Source organism: Echeneis naucrates, chromosome 12, assembly GCF_900963305.1.
Source record: "Echeneis naucrates chromosome 12, fEcheNa1.1, whole genome shotgun sequence".
NCBI classification, from domain to species: domain Eukaryota; kingdom Metazoa; phylum Chordata; class Actinopteri; order Carangiformes; family Echeneidae; genus Echeneis; species Echeneis naucrates.
Window position 1 is genome coordinate 18,618,250 of NC_042522.1, and position 21,717 is coordinate 18,639,966.

Below are 21,717 nucleotides of genomic sequence, written 5' to 3' on the forward strand. Positions count from 1 at the left end.
ATACTAATTGGTTCAAAATAACAAGATGGATTCAGCCTGCTCACACCCCCTAAAACACTTATCACCTGAAGGAACTCAACACGGTGCCGACACTGTTTACCAAAAAAAAAAAAGAAAAATCAAACTTTCACAGAAGTCGGAGAGGGAGATGAGAGAAGGGACGGAACATTTTAAAATGTAAAAATAAACTTATTTTAGTCACATTAATATTTATATATATCTCAAATCTACTTTGAAATGATTTACAGAAATGTCCATCTGTCTGATTAAAATCTCAATTTTGCTGCTTTTGAAGTTATTCACATTCAGTCATTTAACACCATTATTAACAGATAAGGCAGCGTATAGAAACAGGAAATGGGACAGGGAGAAGAGGAAAGGGAAAGGGTGCATCCCAAGGAGGGGGCTCACCAACAGGCTTAGCTTACAGGAGGACATCCCTGTGGATACCATCAAGTTGTTATTAATTCATTTTCCTTCTGAGAAATAACTGCTGCAATTTGAGAAAAAAAAAAAAAATAAGAGGAACGATAAAGTAAAGTAGCTCTATATGTAGAAACACTAGGAAGTGGTAGAAAACAACAGACTGTGCGAGCTAATGAAGCTAATTGGACGTGACTCAGAATGTGATACGAAGAAACACATTGGAAACACGTCGGAGCAGCTCCTGGCGTTGAGTGGTGTCACTGTAACATGGTGTTATTGAAGCTGAGTGTACCAGCCCGTGTGCTCTGACTTGGGTGAGGAATGAGCGAGGCGTCCTCGCAGCTTGTCATGTTGCTGTGTGTGAGGATGAAGAATTGGTTTGACATACACCCGGAGCAGCGGAGACGAGTTTCACTGTGCTCGCTGTAGAAGGGCGAGATTGTTGAGCTGAAATCAAACACTCGCTAACACTCCAAGTCGTTACCATAAAGCATGAAACAGTTTCACCACACTGAAAGCCTCGATCTTTCAGTTTACTGTTTAGATCAGATCAAAATCAACATAATTATAGTCACTGATAAAAATGTCTATTATATTATATATATTTTATATCTTTATTATTCTGCTGTTCTGACGCCTCCAGTTTGTCACCATCATGTGATTTTAAAACCAGAGGAAACCAGTGACCAGTGAATCTGGCCTGCTCTGTGCTTGATCCTCATTGGGTGGCACAGTATGGAAACCCTGTTTTATTGTTATTTTCCTTTAGATGGGCTTTAAGGAATCAACCTCATGTTGTATTGAAACTAGAGACTGAGACCATAAATTCATTAGGAAAACGCTTAATGAGCTAATAAATCATGCGAAAAGTTTTCCCAGAGACTTCAATACAATCTTGACTTAATCTTACAACCTGTGGAGTCATTTGATAAAGTGAAAGCTTAAGGCTTTTCTGAGTCTACATCCACTTTTATAGACAGTCTGTAGTCGCCACAGTTCGGCTCAGACAGAATCACAAAATAAATAAATAAAAAAACGCCTTCCAATGTCACAGCAGAGAGAACAAATTCTCCGATGAACAACATTATCCCTTCATCCCCCTGTCAGGCGACAGGAGCATCTCTCCAGCCCGGGGCGTCAAAGTGCCTGGTAAAGGAGGTCAAACAAACATTTGTTGCTGTGCCGTGACGCCGCTGCGCCCTCACAGGCGCCCGTCACGCCGCCACCAGCCCGCAAATTTATTGGGCCACTTTTGAATGTGTCAGAGCAGTCGGTGTCGATAAAGCTGGCCGTAATGTTTGCCACCCCATCACAACAGAGATTTACCTCCCTGACAGACGCATCCTGCTTCAAGGTCCTGTCTTGTCGCCTCGCCCCAAGCAGGCAGCAAGAGGGAGGCACAGAGACCGGGACGGGACTGCAAACCGCTTATTATCACCAATTTGACACAGTGGACAGTTAAAGCCTGACACCAGCGCCCACACGAGCCCTTTCACCCTTCCATCTATTGTTGTCCTGTTACGCAGCCCGAGCCCATAACACCTGAAGAGTAAATAAGAGAAGAAGAAGGATGTAACCTTGACTTCTCTGTCAGTCTCCCTTTCTGTTTTTTTTCCCCCTTTGGCTCCTATTCTCCACTCTGGACAGGAAGGAGGGAGGCGACAATGAGGGAGGAAGTTGATTGAGAGGCTCTATTATGCATCAACTTAAAGGAAGCTCCTGTGATGGATGACACAGACACCAGTCACCTTCAGAGCCCGGACGACACGCTCCCAGCATCCTCTCTGGCAAATGACCTGAAAATCCCGCTGACATATTCAAAAAGGGCTAACCGGAGCCGGGCAGCCTTGTGCCGCGTGCATAAGAGGGCCAATTTCAGAGAAAAGGGTGTGTGGAGTACAGAGATGTATGGGCATATATTGAAAATCCATTTCTGTTTTTCAGACACAGTCTGCCTCCAAAAACCAGGGACAGGATTCCATTATGTTCTGCAAGAGTTGTGAGGATTAAGGTGAGGGACATGTGTTTGACTTTAAGGCCTAATTGTTCCCTTCAGTCCAAAGATGACTATTAATTGAGGAGCGTCACAAAGACCTTGACAGCAAATTGAATTAAATAAATGTTACTACAGCTGGCTAAAACTACTTCAATGTAACAAGAAGTCTCTCCAGCCGCACACAGACAGAGGTTAGTTCATTTACACTAATTTTGTCAGTAAATTAGATATTCTGAAGAGATTAATTTAGAAATTTTCCATTAAAGAACATTAGCAATAATAGAGGACTGATATTCAGAATCAGCCATGTCCTTCACTTAGCTGTGCAAGTATTGTCATCTAACTGCCAATACTGCCTTTGTATCAGCTTGATATTCACCAGAGACAGAGAGCTATATCTTATCTTTATAAGAGTTTTGCTCTACAAAGCCAAGAATGATGATCTGATCATCAAAAACGTATTAACTGATCACACACGCAGGCAGGAAATAAAACATCAGCTCTTTCTATCCAACAATGATGTCAGTACAGAACTGAGTATCAGTATCAGCAGTATCAATCCTGCTCTCACAAATCACTACCAGTGTGTGCGAATTTCACTTTTTATTTACTTTGTACTTTTACTCTACTACACTTTATATAAAGTATTAATCTTTTAAAAGACCGGGGGAAAAAATTTGTCACTTGTTTTAATATGAGGAAGTTTTCTGGAATAATGTGATTTTTTCGTGGAAATCTGCAGCAGTTGTCCCCCATTTTAAGACTTTAAATGACACTTGCAGATATTTTACATTCTTAATAATCATCATTGTGATGGACACACACACAGCTGGCATAGTGACTAAAGGCATTTGATAGGAAAGAAATGCTGCAACAGCTGCATTAAAACAAACAACGCTCAGAGCCACAGCACTGACTGGCTGTTTCCGTGTGGGCATTTATTCCTGTTTAAGAGGCAATCTCTGCAGTTTGAGTGGCAGCAGGAGGTTTGCAGGGCAGGGGCTGCTATATTCACGGTGCTCGGGGTCCTTCTGCTGATTCATAATTAGATGTGAACCCAGAGCGCCCACTGTGGTGAGGTCAGAGGGGTGAGGAGGGAGACGAGGGAGATGAAGGAGGGGCGAGCTGGCGCCCGCCTGATGGACACCAAATGAACAAATTATGATGGCCCCCTCTGGGCGTGATGGGGTCAAACACCCTGCGCCCCGCCGCTGACAGTTCAATTTCCCCCCAATGCAGCCCCATTCGCTGACTGCTAATTATGAATGAAAAGTTATCAGCCTCAGCCACCCCGACGCACACACGGACAGCGGTCGGAAGAGGTTTGGGGTGCGGCGGGGAGGGTGGGGGAGGATTTAAGAGGCATTTGTGAGAGATCCTAATGTCAAAATGTTATTAGAGAGAGCGGTAGCATGCAGAAACTGGGGAGGAGGAGGAGGAGACAGAAGAGGAGGTGGGTCAAAGACAGTGACCAGGGTTAATCTAAATGCCTTTGATAACCATGCAGTAATTCTCTAAAAGGGCCGGAGCGCTCAGCTGAGACAGACTCGCTGCCTCTGTGGGCAGATTGCTGAGAAATAGAAATGACACTGAGGCCAGTGTGTGTGTTTGTGTGTGTATGTCTGTGTGTGTGAGAGAGAGAGCGCCGATATGTAAGCGTGTGCATGCATGGGGAGGGGCATGTGTGAATAAAGGTGAGGTTATTTACCCTTGTCTATGAATCCCGATACCCATCATGTATTTATGCATAGAACTGACTCTAAATCAGATGTTGATGTGCAAAAAGTTCCCTGTTCTAATCTGCATTTCTATTCTCTATTACTCCCTGGCCTTCACCTGAGGAGGAGAGGGGGACTAACAAGACTTGTGCTGCATAAACGCTGGCCTGAGAGCAGCTGTCAATCATCCTGACTGGCAGGCGGGCAGGACTGACGGACAGAGTGAGAATGCAGAGTAACTGAGCACGAGGCTGCAGCAGCTGCACGTTCATTTACGTCGCAGGAAAGCAAACTGGTCAGCACGCAAGTTTGTTTATAACGTTTATAATAAATGCCCATTTTTATGCTGACATTAGTCGTCTGTATCTTCATATCAACCGTTTAAACCTGAGAGTCGTATCCATCGGCTCATCTAACTTCAATGAACGGAAACTTTGTCCTCTGCTGCGCTCCCTGAAGTTTGTGTGCTCTCTTGTAAATAAAATCTTAATGACCAACTTAAAGGAGAAAAATTAACAGCAGTAACTCCGTTCTGAATTTAGATTCCTTTAAAGCTGAGTAACACAACGACAGTTAATGAATGATATTGTATTTTATGTGCTCTGTCCTTATTGTTCTCTGATAACGTTTGTACTGTCAATATGCTGATATAATATGTTTTCTTTGAATTCTTATCTTTGTGCTTTTAGAGTGATTGAGAGAAATATACACAGATGAACTCCTGATGGAGATCCATTAAAGACACGCTATTAGAAATGAAGAGATTCGGGAGAAGGTCCATGGCAGAACATAAGGTTATTTTTATTTTACTTAAATTTATATCAAAGGGTTGAACTTAAGAACTAAGAAATCACTCACTCGCGTCGTATTTGGACAAAACTATAAATTGATAATGAGACAAATAAAATGGCAATAATTAATAATTGAATATTTGATTCCTCCATCGGAAATATAAAATCTTGAGGTCTTTGACAGTTCTTTGGAGAAAACAAGTAATTTAAAGTGAGTTTAGTTGTTTCACGTTTTAATTATTGGCAATTAATTGCGTATTAAGTGAAAAATGTATCCTTCATGATGTTTTTTCATATTTCTGGATAAATTAGCGCCAGCTAAACATTCGACTATCAAAATAAAAACACCTGTGTGAAAGCCATTTATATTTTGGTTAAAATGCTGATGATTAAAAATCAGTTACAGCAGCGTTCCCAAAAAACCTGACTGTGAAACACAAAATAGATACAGCAACAGCAGAAAGAACAGTCTGGACACTTTCCTCCCGAGGGGGATAATTCAGGAGTGGGGGGCGGAGACGAGACAAGATATAAAATACTCCAAACGTACATAGCTGCTCACACAGTGAGGAGAGAAAGGAGCCGTCACACTAGGAAAGGTCAACCATCAGATATACACAACACAGAGACACAAGGGACGCAACATCTGACAGAGAGAGATGGAAGGTGACGGCGAGGAGGAGGGAGATGAGAGAGAGAGAGAGAGGAAGCGAAGCAGAGTGGGTGGACTTCGAGATGAGACGCAGAAATAGAGTTCAAGGGTGTGGAAGAGCAAAAGACAGCCAGGGTGAGAAAGACAGACTATAAGAGATACAGGAAACAAGGTGAGCAGTTGTACCGTCCTGACTGGCTATAAATATAAGAAGGCAGAAAAGGTCAATAGTTGGCGTCTGGAGCAGAAATGTTCCATGAGGGAGAGAGGCTCATTTCATCTCATAAACTGCTCTGCTGTGCTGTCAGTGTCAGGCAGAGAGGAACAATCAGCTCTCAACACACTCTGATGGAGGAAATGTCATCCCGTGCGCTCCTAATGCAGACACACAACACACAACTGTACTGACCTGCACGGCGGAGGACACATTGGAGAGAGAAAGGCCTTCGAGGTCGGAGAGTAGGCTTGAGGACAGGATTGCGGACTTCGGCATGTTTGTGTTTGCAGGTGAAACTGAATGAGTCAAAGAAAAGAAACAACAACAACAACAACAACATAAGGCAGGCGTTTCTAAGGAGCAGTGGGGCGTTGTTGTCTACGTCTGTGTCCATCCTGCCACTAGTGGGAGCCAAAGGATGAAATTCTCCAATCCTGTATCAGCAGCTTTAAATCTGGATTATTTGTTTATTTATTTATTTTAGTTGTGTCCAAGCGGCCAAAATGGTGTTTTTTGAAGTCGCTGTGGTCCTGAACTTTGACCTTTAACCACCATAAGTCTTATTAATTCAACCTTGGAAATTTGGGCCAAATTTCAATCAGGTCCATCAAGAGATATCACCTTCAGTGGAGGATTGGCCTTAAAACCCAAATCTCTGTTGATAAATGTTGGGAACTGAATTTATTTTCAGTGTCAATGTGCAGATAAACTCACAATCGTCTAGATCGAGCAGGGAGACTTCCTTCTTGGCCTTAACTTCCACCTGAAAATCAAAAATAACAAGATGGCGATGAGCGAACACACGAGGTGGGAGGAGGTTGGAATTGATGAAATGTCTCAATTCTCATCTCTGACGATCCCGACCCCCTCCCCTCCATTTATATGCAAAAGGTTTGAAATTTTCAACTAGTGGTCTAAAACGCTACACACCACCCAGTTCGACTAAGCCGGGCTTGGCAGGTGTTGACTTGTGGGAATTGCGACACACGTCTCAAATTCGCACCCTCAATAGGGCCCAATAAAAATACATTTAAACACACGAGCGCTTTTATCACTCCATTCTAACCAACCATGGATCCACTCACGTCACATAAAGAACCATAAAATTCCACTCTGCATACTACAGGAAAAAAATAACAGGGACGGATGAGAGAGTGAGGACTGAAAGAGAAAACAAACAATAAAGTTAGAGGCCGTATCTTATCAGATCTTCTCTGATTGACGCCCAGTGGTGGTAATAGAGACGGAAACCTTGTTAGTAAATGGAGATCTGAAAGAGGGAGAGAAAGAGAAAGGGGAGGAAAGAGGGGAGAGAGGGATGCATAATTCATAGGCCATGCCCAAATGACAAAATGAGAATTTCACGGTGCAGAAAGGGAAAGGGAGGGCGAGAAATAATGCAATGAGCAAAGCAGGTAAGAAAAAGATGGTGGGTGGGGGGGCAGAGCCGAATGAAAGACTTTAGGGTGGAAAAAAGCATGAAGGGGTGGAAGTAAAAGCAGATCCCACAGAGTAAATGCCACATGTGGACCTGGTGCACAGCAGCTGCCCAGGGGAGGACATGGGAGAGTTATCAGGAGAGTGATGGGTGTTTCTCTGTGATCCTGTTCACAATGATCACATTACAGTTCAGACATGATGCGCTGCAGATACTGGAGAAGCATTCTGGATCAGGGATGATTTCAACTGAGCTGAAGATAAGCGTAAACTGCTGTCATGGTAACATGACTGTCTGCTGTCCATATTTGATCTCTAGTAAAAGCAGTTTGAAGACAACAACATAATAAACAGGTTTATATCATCTGACTTAGAAATATATTTGTAAACCAAATTAATTATTGCAATTTCGATGTCAATCAACGTTCGAGTCAGAAAGAGCACGTCAAAAAAGAACTGAAGAAATATTACATTTGTACGAGCCTGCTCTCTTTGAATTGAATGACATCAGCCAATGGTTTGTGAGCTGCCGTCAGTCGGCCATCTTGGAATTTTTTTAAAAACAAGGTAGAGAAGGTGGAGATGAGGAGGAGTGAAGGCAGATCCGACGTTAGATAAAATGCAGGTTTAAGGCTCTTCGGATCCTGAGTCTATGTGTGTCTTTGTCATTTTTATATTTCTATGGAGCCATCAAAACTCCAACATAGTGATAAACGTCACCTTGGGTTTGGACTTGACGTCATTCTTCTTCTTCTGCGTTGCAGGAGGGTCAGAGTCCGAGTCGTCCCCAGAGTCTGTTTCCGAGGCGGAGGAACTGCCAGACGATGAGCTGCTGGTGTTGGCTACAGGTCCGTTACCGTTTTCATCGGAGTCACTGAAACACACAGGAACAGCACCAATACATTCACATAAGTAAATAAATAAATAAATAAATAAAAAAACAAACAGTGCCGTGCCTTTATTTTGCTTTTAAAATATTACTCTCATCAAATCAGTCATAGCTTCATAGAAATATTCTAGGAACCACTTGACAAAGCAAACTTGGTGATATTTCTTTTCCCTCCAAACCGAAAGCCTGTGCTCATCGCTCTCAGAACAACAAAGAATCAATCTGTTTTTGTTTGTGAAGTTAATTCAATGCTGCATTCACGCAGAAAGATTTTTCCCATCTTTCTCCTCTCTCTTTCACTCGCTCTGTCCCTCTTCAATTTGTCCTGATAATGAGTGTTTACTCCGCCTGCCTGGGATTTTCAGCCGTTAAATTAATGAGGGGAATTGTGACGGTAACTGGCTTTTTAACTTGGGCGATGATGAAAAGCCAGTATTAATTTGGCCTACAGATTTCATTTGCTGCGAACAGGAAAAAGTGATATAAATCACTGTGGGCCTGATTAGGCCCTGCCTGAAATGACTGGGCCATAATGAGGGCATTATGCTGTGTTTGTTGTGGAAGCGCTGGGGTGAGCTGCTCTAATTACTGTGTGTATGTGTGTGTGTGCGTGTTTGTGTGTGTTTGAGCACTGGGGTGAGTTGCTCTAATTATACTCTCTAATGGAGAGAACAGGGTCAGCCGGCGGCCTGTCACACAGCGGAGTCAGGTACACTCTGTGTGAGTTTGTGTGTCTGTGAGCAAATGAAGTAGAGTGCATAAGAAAGTAAATTTGCCAGTGTGTAAGAGAGTGTGTGTGAGCATATTCAGCAGTAATGACTTAAATCTCATTCATTGGTAACACCAGGCTGCTAAATGACCAATCAAAAGTCATTATCCATTAACCATGTAAATGTGGGTTACGCTACTGGAGGAAAATTCTCCTTGATTAGCTTGTTAATGGAACTCACACTAACGATATTCTAGCAGCTCTGCCTGCCTGAGTGTGTGTGTGTGAGAGAGATGGTGTAAAATGGCAGTGTGTATACAGTGTGTTTCAATAAGTGTATGTGGGCCAAATGGAAAACAGGTATTTGTTACAGTTTTAATCATTATTGATGATTCTCTATGTACACTGGACTAATCTGAGACTTACTATTGGCCGCAGACTCTTAAAGTTGCACCTGCACATACGATTTTTGATATTGTTATTGATTCTGATTATCACCGATACCTTTTTCCATTTTAACTAAAATAGAAATCCAATGCACAACATTATGGTGCATGTTTCAGATTTACCTTTAAGTCTCTATTCAATCTCTGATGTGTTTGTGTAAACAAGCTGCCTATCACCTCAGTCTAGGTTTTCTGCATGAATATTGGCCCCCTACTTCTAATGGCATTTACTCATTAATTCTTAGGTATAAAAAGGCTGGTGAAACAGATCCATGGTGTCTCCTCCTGAGGTTGTCGTGTCTGAGCCTCATTGTGACACACTTCCACTTGTTTATGAAAGCTATTTCAGGCCTGTAACATTCTCTGTAATCCACAAGCTCATTGTATCTGTGGTGTTTGTAGTTTAATTGTGATTTTGCGTTCCCAGCTGCAGAGTCATTTGGCCTGGGTGTACATGCTGCAGATAAAAAAGGGGAGTACGAGTTTAGAAAAATGCTGTTTTGCTCCTTGATGTAAGTAAAATTTATTTGTGTTTGAAGTGGATGCAGTGAAAATGTTTGTGGGCTCAGGGAAGGAAAACTCAAAGTGAACAGAAGGAGGAATGGGGCCAGCAGGTGGGCTGTCATGGAGATTATAAAAATGGCTCAAGTTTTGAACAGATGGAGACTGAGCTCACTGATGCAGGAAAGCACTGCTCACATTTGTTGTTGCTTATGACTACGATGCTTCTCACAAACACACACCTGTCTCATTAGCTGAGTCGGAATGGGAAACAGAGAAGGAAACGGGAAACATCTGGGCTCGCTAAATTCACAGGGAAGAAAAATGATGCTATCAGAGGCTAACGGACTGGAGGGATTTCACTGTACCTGTCAGCAGCAGTTGGCTTGCTCTTCTTCTGCAATGCCATCTTCTTCATTTTCTTCTTCTTCTTCTTCTGCTCTGATTCGGATTCACTGGAGCTCTCTTCGGATCCACTGGAACTCTTCCCAGAGTCACTGGAGGTCTCTTCTGAATCTTCACTGCTGTCCTCACTCTCACTGCCCGACTCTGAACAGACATTCATATACATATTTAACACAGAAAAGAACTCCTGTTTACACAAATTCCTTTCCTAAAAACAACACAAAACTGAGAAACTAAGAAACTTGAATGGAATCAACTTTCTTTTGTTTAAGCTTGGTTGTTATATTATTTTTGTATTTTATTAAAGGTGCTATTATTTTGTTCTGGATATTTTTATAAATGAATTGTGAGAAGAAAAAAGAAAAAAAGCTCCCCAACACAAGCAATTCAGACCAAATGATGCAACATGAGATCCAGGCTTATTATCTTACGATCAACACGGAGTAAAAATAAAAGGTTTGTTTCCACTGATTACACTTGCGATAATTCAAGCTGTAATCGTTTTCCACGAGGAAGGGTGTGTATCAATATTGCATTTATACCAGTAGAATTAATAATTTGCTGAAAAACAATTCATTCGTTCAGAATGCAAAGCAACATTTCTGTATATATTCTATATGAGTGGGTGAAGTTATTGTAAGTCCGTCACAAAGTTGGAAAAGAGAACAATTTTCTTGAAAAGCTGCAATTATTAAAAGAATAAAATGAAATACAATAATCTTTTAGCCTTTAAAAACATGAAAGCATACATTCCTTAAGGTATTAAGACCGATCACTTTGATAAGTCAGTGACAGTAAGTGCTAAAATAGTGAAAACTGGAAAGTAAATAACAGATGGGAGAACCGATTAGTGGGTTCACTACATTCATTCCTAAATATTTGAGTATAATCAATAAAATAAAAAGCTCTAAAAGAAGAAATTATTATCCTCTGTATTGATTATGAGCTGCCAGCATTTCTGAAATATAAACAAGTTGGAAAAGATTGAGATTACTACGCTTACGATGCTTTCATGTCAGAGCTGTTAAGTTTCTTCTAAAGGAAACTGCTGCTGTGCCACATTAAATCCAAATCAAGAGACACGTTGTGGGTTTTATTGTGAAGAAGTAATAATGAGACCACTGTCAGCAAATACATCAACTGCTCCTGAGTGTTCATCATCGAGTTGCTGTTCAGTAAGTCTTGTAAGCTGTTGTATCACTTATATTTATTCATTTGTACCATTTGCCAAACAAAATTTTTTAAATGCTACACAATAACACAATCTTTTCCACAGACAGCCTGACACAAACCTTCACTGCTGCTGCTGCTGCCGCTGCCTTCACTGCCACTGCTCTCAGAGCCTTCATCCTCTTTCTCGTCTTCATCATCGGAGTAGAATTTGTCAGACTTGGGCTGTTTGGCCTTCCCGACTGATGGCGCCCATTCTTTCACCTGAACAGATGCAGACAAGGGGAGGCAGGGGGGTGAGAAGATTTTAAATGACTACATTGGAAATTTGAAGTTTAAGTAGGAGTGAACTTGGAGATTTTGAGTGTTACTAATATTTTATTTTGACAAACGACTCAAGGATTCAAAAGAAGATCTCAAAGTAAAAAGCAAAGCACCCAGTGTTTGAAAAGTCCTGATATACTTTTCATTAAATCCAAATTGTATTTAAAAGTAGAAATAAAGTTTCTTTTGTTCCCTTTTTATTGTTTTATTAGGATTTCCATTAGCTGCAATAAAGCAACAACAATAAAGCTGCAGCTGGCTGAAAGAAAATAACAAAATCAATAGTATCACTCGCTGAAAAACACTTGCCCTTTAATTTGTGTAATTTTTGTTCTTTAACTTGTAACAAGACAAAAAAAAAGTTCTTATGTTTGTGCTGGATGGAGCAGGTGTGCGTGATAATTGTCCTAACACAAACAGAACCCACAACAGAAAGCGTTTTACACATTTAACTCTGCAAAGCATGAAAAACAAACATAGAACTAGCTCATTGAAAGTATTGATTATCAAATAGTGCTCAATTATCTATTCAGAGCAAAGTTAGACGTCAAGTGGTGAGAAGATAATTATGTTGGAAACCAGTTAAGTCTTTTTCCAACACCAAATGAGTGTGCAGTGGGAGATCAGACATCATGGACATAATAAAACTGAGAGAACAGAGTCATCAATAACGGACTAATCCGTCAAAGATGCCAAAACTTTCAGTTCTTTAAAATTGAGTATTAATGTTTAATGCTTTAAAGTATAAATGCTGAGCTCATAATCTGTTTTCTTATATTTATATTTCCAGAAGGGTGATGGTGTTCACACCCTCTGGGGAGACAGATAGATAAGAGATCGTTGTTATTTCAGACACCACTACATTTCATTGAATGCTGAATAAGTGCTGGGGAGCCTCGGCAGTCATGACCCCTGGTATTATTATTACACAGTCATTAATGAGTGTTTTGAAGTGACCCTTGTTGTGTAGTATATAAGTTTCCCCTTGGGGCCCTTTTTCCTTTGAATTGTTAAATATTTGCTAATCTATCAGTTACACCATTATCTGAGATTTAAACAACATCGAAATAAAATGGCATCATAATGAGAGCTTCTCTGTGGAAATAGTGCAATCAGCATCACTTTAAAATCATTTAATATCACTTTCACATCATTCATAAGGAATCCCCAAACTGCAGCAGTAAATGGTGATGCATTTCAAATCAATGCAGACAACAGAGGCTTCTTGGGACCAAACACAGGTTTCATGTCAGACATGAAGAAATGTCTTAATGTGTGCAGAGTAACAAACGTGTCATTATGTTTGACAGAGTGAAAGTGAAGATGAACATTTGTGAGTTTGGATTAGGGGCACGTCAAGTGCTGCTATGTGGCTCCTTACCGGATCAATGACCTCCACATTCCTCACAGATTGGTCGGGAGCAACCGCCGGCCAGTCACAGAGCTCCTGGTAGCCACTGGCTTTGATGTTGAGGCTGTGGGAGAGGGTTCCCAGCTGGTACCGGTCCCGATCTGAAAGTCGAGGGAAGACAAATGAAACAAAACGAAGGATTACCACCTCATGGTTGCATCCATCCCACCATGACATCACTCATTGGTGTGTTGACACTAAAGACTGATTTGGAAAATGTTTTCTGAACGAGTAAAATCCAGTGAGCAGTAAAGACATTTTCATGTAGACTTGGAGATAATCTGACTTCTTCTGTTATATTGCATTCACAGGAACAGGAAGTCATGGAGGCCCTGAACTTTGACCTTTGTCCATCAAATTCATCCTCAGGTCCATGTGGACATTTGGGCCAAATCTGAGGATGTTCCCTTAAGGTCTTGTTGAGATGTCACAATGAAAACGCCAAATCTGTGCTTTTTGAGGTGACTGCAGCTTTGACCTTTCACCTTTGGACCACCAAAGCCAAATCAGCTCATGAGAGTTGAGGCCAAATAAATATTTCTGCAAGCTCTAAAGAAGTTCGCCGAGGGCCCTACTGAGATCGGGATGAACAGGCTGATAAACAACCCGAAAAGAAGGAGAGCTCAACAAATTTAACAATAAAGTTCAATAAACGTCAGTAATCTCAGCTTGTCCTTGATGGAAGAGCGAGTCACGACACGCTAACGTATACCGAGCTTTAAGTAAGAATCTAGAGGTTCCCTCCATGCAATTACGATCAGATCTACAGATTCCCTCTTTTATCTTCCTCGTGCTTGACACAGGAAGATAATCAGTGTCTGTGCCTTGGGAGGTTTGTTCTAAAAACTATGCTTTGCTAACAGAAGAGAGGAAAAAAGAAAGAAAGGAAAAAAAAAAAGACCTCAGTCTTGAATATTAAGAATGACAGGGGTGGTTAACGCTTTCCATAAACATCCAGTAGGTGCAAACTGCCTCTGAATTTTAATGCTGTAAGAGGCTGTTTCTGTCCCTTTTGTCAAGGAGGGAGAGAGAGAAGAGACAGCTAAATGAGAGAGATTTTTCCCCGCTCAGTATCTGAAAATGGTTAGCATTAGCCCAATAATTTACCCATCTCATTAGTTCAAGGTAAAGGGGTCTGACCTAACTGCCCTTCAGGGAGACAGACACACCAGAATAATAAAACCACTGGCTGAATCAACTTTGCATACCGGTGGAAATGGAGCCACCTGTGAAATGTGAAATAGAGGTCCAGTTAATATGTATTCAGCGATTCGCTCAGATGAACTTCCAGACAGACATGGGAGGAGAACGGTTTTTAATCATAAGCTATTTAACATTTCAAAATAAGGATAAGAGGTTGATATTATAAATGCATGAACTACCTTTGAAGGAAGACTCCAGCACTGGAGCCGGTTTGGGGGCCAGTAAGATGCGTCGGGCGTACTTATTGAGGGCACCGCTCTTCTCATTGGGGACTATTAGCTGTCTTATAAAGCGGGTTCGGTCTCTGATGTCATAGTTCTGGTCATATTTGCCCAGATTCAGGATGTACTGGGTAAGCAGCTTGGTCTGAGAAGAGAAAAGTAGGATGACACGGTAAAGGCAGCAAATATAAACAAGCACCAGGAGGCAAGATTAGGATGAACGATGTTTTGTGAAATGTTCTGTGCAGAAGATGTCAACAAAGCCACAACTTGCTGTCTTCTCATTTCATTTTTTTTTTTGGGGGGGGGGGGTTAAATAAACAATATTTAATCAATGAATCTTAGAAACAGTAGCCAAGTCACTCTGCTTCCAGCTTTAATACTAAGTGCCATGCTATGCTCCAAAACCACTCCTCTCATCTAAAAAGTGTCACATTGGGCCAATAATGAGATATCAGATTCACAAGGCCAAACAAAAACTGCATAATAAAAGTAAAAAAAAAAAGTAACCTGGATTCGTTCTTTCGGAAGGATTCAGTCTCTAAAAGTCACCGTTCCTTGAAGGCGTGACTGAGATATTGCAGCCACACAAACGGGACCACATCATGTACATTTCCTTGGTTTCAGCCTTGATAAACTGAATTGCACATTGACTTGTTGTACTGGCAGGAATAAAAAGAAAACTTACTGCTGCTATGAAGGCAGCAGTACAACCCAAACCCTTCACAGCATTGACTTTGTGTCTCCTGCAACACATTGCATCGAGCTAAAGGTTTAATGATGTGCTCATTTTGGATAAGGGGGTCTGGGCTCATAAACCAAGCTCAGAGGCTAAAGTCTGCCCATCTCACTGAATGGGCCTGTAGACACTAAGCTGTTCAAGGAGATGCACCATTACTTTAAAGCTGCTCCTCTCACAGCTCTATATTTAAACCAGACGCTTATCCCCGAGCTGCAGAGGATACACCAGGGCCGTGCATGGACATGCTCAAATGCAAAAATGGCACGCCACGTAATGTTCCTTATGTGTTTTATGACTAAATTGTTACTTTACATAAAGATATCAGTCTCAAACATTGACCGTGTCTACAATTATCACAAGAACAGGCAAGGACAAGACGGCAGCTTTAAGGTGAAAGAGCTGATGGGAACTGATACCATGGGCCAAACTTGAAAACTGAAATATAATTTTAGAAGGAGAACTGGATGAAGGGTTGAAACAAAGCAAACTCAGCTAATGAGGGTGGGCCAACAGGGCACTACTTCAGCAGTCCAGCCCTCACAAGTGGGTCGACAACACAACGGTCTTTCCTGTTTTATTGGTTACCTGTTTAGAGTTGATCAGGTACAGTTTGGCCGCCAGGTTGACGGTCTGTAGCTTGACAATGTCCTCTTCTGCTGTGAAAGTCTTCGCCATCTTACGAAGAACATCTGGCGCAATCTTTGGCACCCTCTCGCAGTACTCGCCCATCAGCCAGAGGATGCTGGCTCGTGCCATGGGCACCTGCAAGTTTAGCAGACTACTATGTCACCTGGCATTGTCATCCTTGCAAATAAATTGGAGCAGGAACATCCCTTTCTTTTTTCAAAAAGCTCTTAAAATGTCATCGTTTCCCGAAAGTAGCTCCTCTCCTAATATCTCTAACTGGCAGTTTGGTTGCACTTAAATGTATCTATGTCGGAAGTGCATGAGATCAAGACTTAATACTGATACCAAGGTCTACTACTGCACTGAAGCGCTACTCAATTCCCTCATTGTAAATCACTTCAGATAAAAGTGCCTGACAAATGAGTAAATGTAAATGTAATCGTACAGTGATGTTATCGAAGAGCTTGGCCATGTGCTTGATGATCTCGCTGTGCTGAGTGGGTTGAGTCTGAAGGAGCTTCTTAATCACCACAACACTCTCAGCTACCACCGTCTCTGCAGAGACAAAACAAGTTCTTGCACTGCGAGAAAAAAAACAAAAAACAAAAAACACACACACAAAACTGGACATTGCCCATTTTCCTATCAAGGTTATGCTGAAGGATAACTGCAGGTGTTTCACCGTCTCTGTTGGAGAGGAGCAGCACCAGACCGTTGAGACACGTGTCCGTCACTTCAGAGATGTTGGTGGCACATCTGCCGATGGCCTGGATCGTGGCCGCCGCAAACGCCTTGTCTTGGCTCTTCACATAGGTCTGAGGAAAAGAGAAGTTCAACACTCTCAAAAAAACAAAGTGTTAATGATGATTAACTTTCATTCATTATGAAACAAAACACAAACCTGAAACTCCCTCAGGATGGTGGAGATGTTGGCTTCATTGGCGAGGTTGGTCAGGATCTCTAACTGTAAAGCAAAGAGGATTATCTTTAATGTCTAATATGCCGGTTGTGATGCAGGCTCAAGAAAAGGTCAATTATAAATGTCTGAGCTTCTAAATTAAACAATTTTAAAGCTTCCTGTTGTGTATTGACCTTTGTAAAGAGACATTCCACTTTGTAGAAATGCAGAAACATTTTTGTCAGATATGAAAATGTATGAAAACAAAACGTGGAAGTGAGGACCTGAAAGTTGTAAGCTGGAAGTTTTACACACCAATTTTAGTTCATGAAAGACATTTTGCTCTGCATCTGCAAATGTGCTTATTGACAAACATACAGCGCCCACACTGTAGGGAATGAATGTAGATAGTGGGTGTTACCTTCAGTGTTTTGATGTGTGTGGCATCTGTAGATCTGACATAGAAACTCTTCATGAAAGGCTCAAACATCCCCTGTTTGGAGATAATTGATGTCATTTAACCTCCTGCATCACAGAGTGTACAGATTAAAAAAAAAAAAATCAAAAAATCAAAACAAACACTCACTTTTCTCTGAATGGACATGGTGGCAATGTTCTGGAGCACGATGTACTGAACCTCTCTTCAAAAACAGAAACAAGATGACATCATCTTCATACAGCCACGTCAGCATCAAAAAAAACAAGTTTCACATTTCCAGGCCTGATTTATAGTCAAATAAGACATGAACAGCTACCTTTACGTGATTCGTCACAGACTCGACACAAACTTAAAGTTAATGCAAATATAGGTCTGGTGTAATTCTACCTGTGGCTCCTTAGCAGTCGGACCAGTGACTTTGTGACAATGCTGACTTCGTGTTTAGGGGCCAGATGCCAGTAGAGCTGAGCGACAGACATCACCACCTGAAAAAGCACAAACTCAGTCAGAAAGGCACTTTACTGTGTCTTATTTAAATAAACTTTTACACCCGTTTTTTTCCTTTCTTGGTTTTTATTCTTTTACGTTTGTTTTGATCTTCAACCACTTCACAGAACGTGCAAAAGCTTCTAACTCTAACTTGATTTTATGCTTTTGGAAAAACACTTTTAGGTGCTTCATTATTTTTATTACACCATCTCCAGGGTGCTGCCATCTGTCAACTAAAACAAAGCACATGCATTTCAATAGGGCTCCACAAAGGCCCTCATGACGTGGCTTTATGAAGGTAATTTTTCAGCCGCGCCTTAAACAGCCAGCGGACGCATGTCCATCGTTGCACGCAGGACGGAAAGGGTTCAGGCGTCTATGAAGATGGAGGATGTCACCGTGTTGTCACGAGTAAAGAACCAGCGTGTTACATTTTAATCAACACTTTCATTTGGGAGCATTTTTCCTCCCGCTGCCACACAGCGACAGAGACCTTGAGACTCTTGGGTGATGGAGATCTGCACTCACGATTTATATATATATATTTTTTTTTTTTCCAATTTGGGTGGTGCAGTATGGCAGCACTTGCCGTGCTGGGATATGAGCTTGGGCCACACTAAGAACCACTAAGGGTCACACTAAGAAACATGTTTTAGGATTAAAATCTGGACAAGGATTAGGACATTTTCTCTAACTTGTTACCCATGTAGTTTTCATCACCGGTAATCAAGGCTGATAAGACCAAATTTTCAAAACAAAAAAGTTGTCCAGCTACGATTCCAAAAGGTTCCATTTTAGTTTTTTTACAAGGCGAAAATGTAGCAGAAGTCATGCTTTTTAAAAGTAAACCATGTCTGACTCACAGCTGTGTTCCTGCTCTGCAGCAGAGGTTTGGTGTTCCTTAGCAGCAGTCTGTGATCCGGATCCATGATGTAAGGTTTGTTCTCTGTCTGGTCTTTCTTCTCCTCTGAGTCGGATTCGTAGAACGTCTTCTCGTTATTCCCATCAAAAACAGCGTCCTGAAAGACAAACAACACGTCATACTAATGTAACAAACCCTCTGAGGAAGTGGGAAGTGGGAAATGGTCAACGGGCTTTATTTACATCAAGCTTTTCTTGTCTTTATGAATGTGATTCGTAGTTTAAAACCCTTTAGGTGGACGCACAGTGCATTCTGAGGCCTTTCAGCATGTCTTTATATGGACTTCCCTGCCTGTGTGTGATTTTCAACCCCAAGCCAATTAAATCCGCTCTCCTAAATTAAAAATACTTTGTATAACAGGTGTTTTAAAAGTGGGCAGTGGGATGCTATAATTTATAAGAAATATTACTTATTATGGGCGTCCCAGTGGCTCAGGCTGGTAAAGTAGGTACCATGAAGGCTCAGTCCTGACCTAACAGTGAGGCCTAGAGAATCAGGCTATGTTCATACAAAAAGGAAATGATGGCCTGTCATCAGATTCACCCTTCAGTTCAAATGGACATGCTGACAAAACAAGGTTCATGCTTCAACAATATATTTATGACTGTAGATAATTACGACTCTGAGTGGCGGATGTGTCTCTTCCTGTGCCGTGCATCAGCACAGGACAGGATGTATCTTGCATCTAACTAGATAGTTGGCATGAGCAGGAGTTTTTCCCACATTTGCTTACAAAGTCGAACATAAAGAAATACATTTGGTGGATTTGCACTGATGGATTCTGATCTGCAGGGTCATAAGTGGCTCACCTCCTTCCAGGGGCTGATGAACTGCGTCCTGGCGTAGCGCGTCAGCATGGAGATGATGACCACCTGGCCCCACTCCTCCACATCCACCAGCAGGTTGCACAGCTTCCTGTAGTTCTTGTGGATGAGGTCGATGCGGTCCGGACACACCTCCTCAAAGGCCATCACCACACTGCCAGCCACCAGCTACAGAAACAATCAAGAGCCGAAACTATTTTTTGTCTCTCTACTTCCATCCAGACTTAATAAAACACAAGTTAATGGAAGCTCCAACAATTTTTCGAATTAAAAGACAAAAAAAAAAACAAAAACAAAACATTCTGCAACTCTTAAAGAAGCTGTAATCAGAGACTCCGGAGAAATAAAACACTCGTATGATGCTGATCAAAATAGGTTCTATTACTGCACTCTGACACAATAAACACAATGCCAATTTATTGCTCTGATTATGATACACACAGTTCAGCTTATAAGTAGTTACATTATAATTAGAAGGAAAACGTCTGCTCTTAAAGTTGTAACTGACTTATTTTATACAACCCATCAATAAGTGTTTCTTACATCTTCCCCATAAATTATAACTCTTCTGAGGTACAAACCTAATTTTATGTTCAATTCACGGGGAAATGGGCACAGGGAGGGAGCCGCAGCTGAGAGAGCCAATAATCAACTATACTTCATTGGTCGGAGGAAAAAACCCATTTGGCTGTTTCATGCCCCCCCCAGCTCGTCTTTCTCTCTCTACACCTACCTAGCACCCTCCCTCATCGTCCAACTGCCTGCTGGCTCACCGACTGACTGTGAGACTGAGTGAGTGGCAAGGTGGTGTATTAATATGCAAGCAGCATTATCACGAGCAGGCAAGGGTGAAGAAGAAGAGAGAGGGAACAGAATCCGGTCTTCCCAATTAAAGCCTCCTGGCCCCCAGTGGCCCTGTGGGAACCCAGAGCATTTACCCATCAGCACTGTCATGAGCCTGCATTGATTGTGTGTGCATTTCCATGTGTGTGTGTGTGTGTATGAGAGCGGTTCCTGCCTGTAGGTTCTCTAAGAAATCTGGACCTTAAATCCAAAAGATGACTGACCTTTCTGACACTCACATTACTGATCCTGATGAATGAAGCACTGAAGGATCATACAGATGCAATATGGCATCACACGACCGACAAAGTCACATTTACTGAGCGGCACAGAGGGGGAAAAAAAAAATCTCAAAAAGTCACACTTGAAGACGGATGGATGAGAAAAGCATTCTACTTCTCACTTGACTAATTGCAGTACTCAGTAAATCTTTACGTTCAGTGGTCAAAGGTTAAAGTTCAAGGTCATTGTGACCTCATGTTCTGACAGCCAGAGAGAATTTCATGACTTCTGGCCAACAACCGTGTATAAAACAGACCAAGAGTCTGAGTCGTAACGTGAAGCCAATGACAAACCTCCACTCTAACAATGACGAGGCAATGATTCCACTGTTCTGATTGCGTTGACGCCTATGGGAAAATGGTCCTACTTCTCAAACAAATCAATGTTTAGTAAGGTGATTACAAATCATAAGACAATAATAAGAGGAAAATAAACAACAATGGTAAAACTATGTGAGTTTGTTCTTTATAGCATAATATTCCCTGTATTTTCCATAAATTATCTTTAACAAAAATAAATAAAAGGGTATTAACAATTATCCCACTGATGTAAATTCACCAAGATCAACTTAGTTTGCGGATTTTTTATTTCCAATGTGATGAAGAAATCGTTTAGAGCCACATTCCTGTGAGGAGCATCGTTCCGATGGGCAGAATAAATAAATACAATCCCGAGTAATACAGGTTTGTATCAATATGAAAGTATCTTCACAGCTGATTAAAGCACAGCAGGGCTCAGTCAGTGTATACATTCAGTGCGAGCGTGTGCACGACGGCGTCTTTCTTGCCTGGCGCTCTCCCCGGGCCTCTCTTGTCTCTGAGGCTATTACAGGCAGCACCATTTCTGAGCATGTGGAGCCCCCCGGCAAGGCTTTGTGCATTCTCTACCAACTTCCCCCATTAGACACAGCATCCAAGGTAAACTACATGCACCATCAACAAAACTGACACCCCAATCTATGGAGTTCACACACCCCCTCCCCCTCCCTCTCCGCCTTCGACCATATTATCTACCCGGCGTGACAAGCCGGTAATGGAAAAATCACACTAAGCAAATGGTTCTTCTAATAACAATAAATTTCCTATAAAATTATGAAGGGCCCAAACCGTTTCCTTGCATCTATTTTGCTATGAAT

At 41.7% G+C, this 21,717-nt stretch overlaps 1 protein-coding gene across 2 annotated transcripts in view; it reads right to left on the reverse strand.

Annotated features, from left to right (window-relative positions):
- The window catches only part of ap3b1a (adaptor related protein complex 3 subunit beta 1a), a 47,654-nt gene that overhangs the window by 12,656 nt on the left and 13,281 nt on the right, over positions 1 to 21,717 (reverse strand). For both annotated transcript variants that reach the window (XM_029515907.1, XM_029515906.1), the window contains exons 7-22: positions 19,443 to 19,625; positions 18,575 to 18,730; positions 17,610 to 17,707; positions 17,370 to 17,424; positions 17,205 to 17,276; positions 16,787 to 16,849; positions 16,568 to 16,700; positions 16,331 to 16,440; positions 15,844 to 16,020; positions 14,475 to 14,661; positions 13,063 to 13,193; positions 11,480 to 11,621; positions 10,151 to 10,331; positions 7,958 to 8,111; positions 6,515 to 6,563; positions 5,993 to 6,096 (exon numbers count right to left, since the gene is read on the reverse strand). In XM_029515907.1, the coding sequence (XP_029371767.1) occupies positions 5,993 to 6,096; positions 6,515 to 6,563; positions 7,958 to 8,111; positions 10,151 to 10,331; positions 11,480 to 11,621; positions 13,063 to 13,193; positions 14,475 to 14,661; positions 15,844 to 16,020; positions 16,331 to 16,440; positions 16,568 to 16,700; positions 16,787 to 16,849; positions 17,205 to 17,276; positions 17,370 to 17,424; positions 17,610 to 17,707; positions 18,575 to 18,730; positions 19,443 to 19,625 (1,995 nt within the window). The remainder of the gene's footprint in view (positions 1 to 5,992; positions 6,097 to 6,514; positions 6,564 to 7,957; positions 8,112 to 10,150; positions 10,332 to 11,479; positions 11,622 to 13,062; positions 13,194 to 14,474; positions 14,662 to 15,843; positions 16,021 to 16,330; positions 16,441 to 16,567; positions 16,701 to 16,786; positions 16,850 to 17,204; positions 17,277 to 17,369; positions 17,425 to 17,609; positions 17,708 to 18,574; positions 18,731 to 19,442; positions 19,626 to 21,717) is intronic.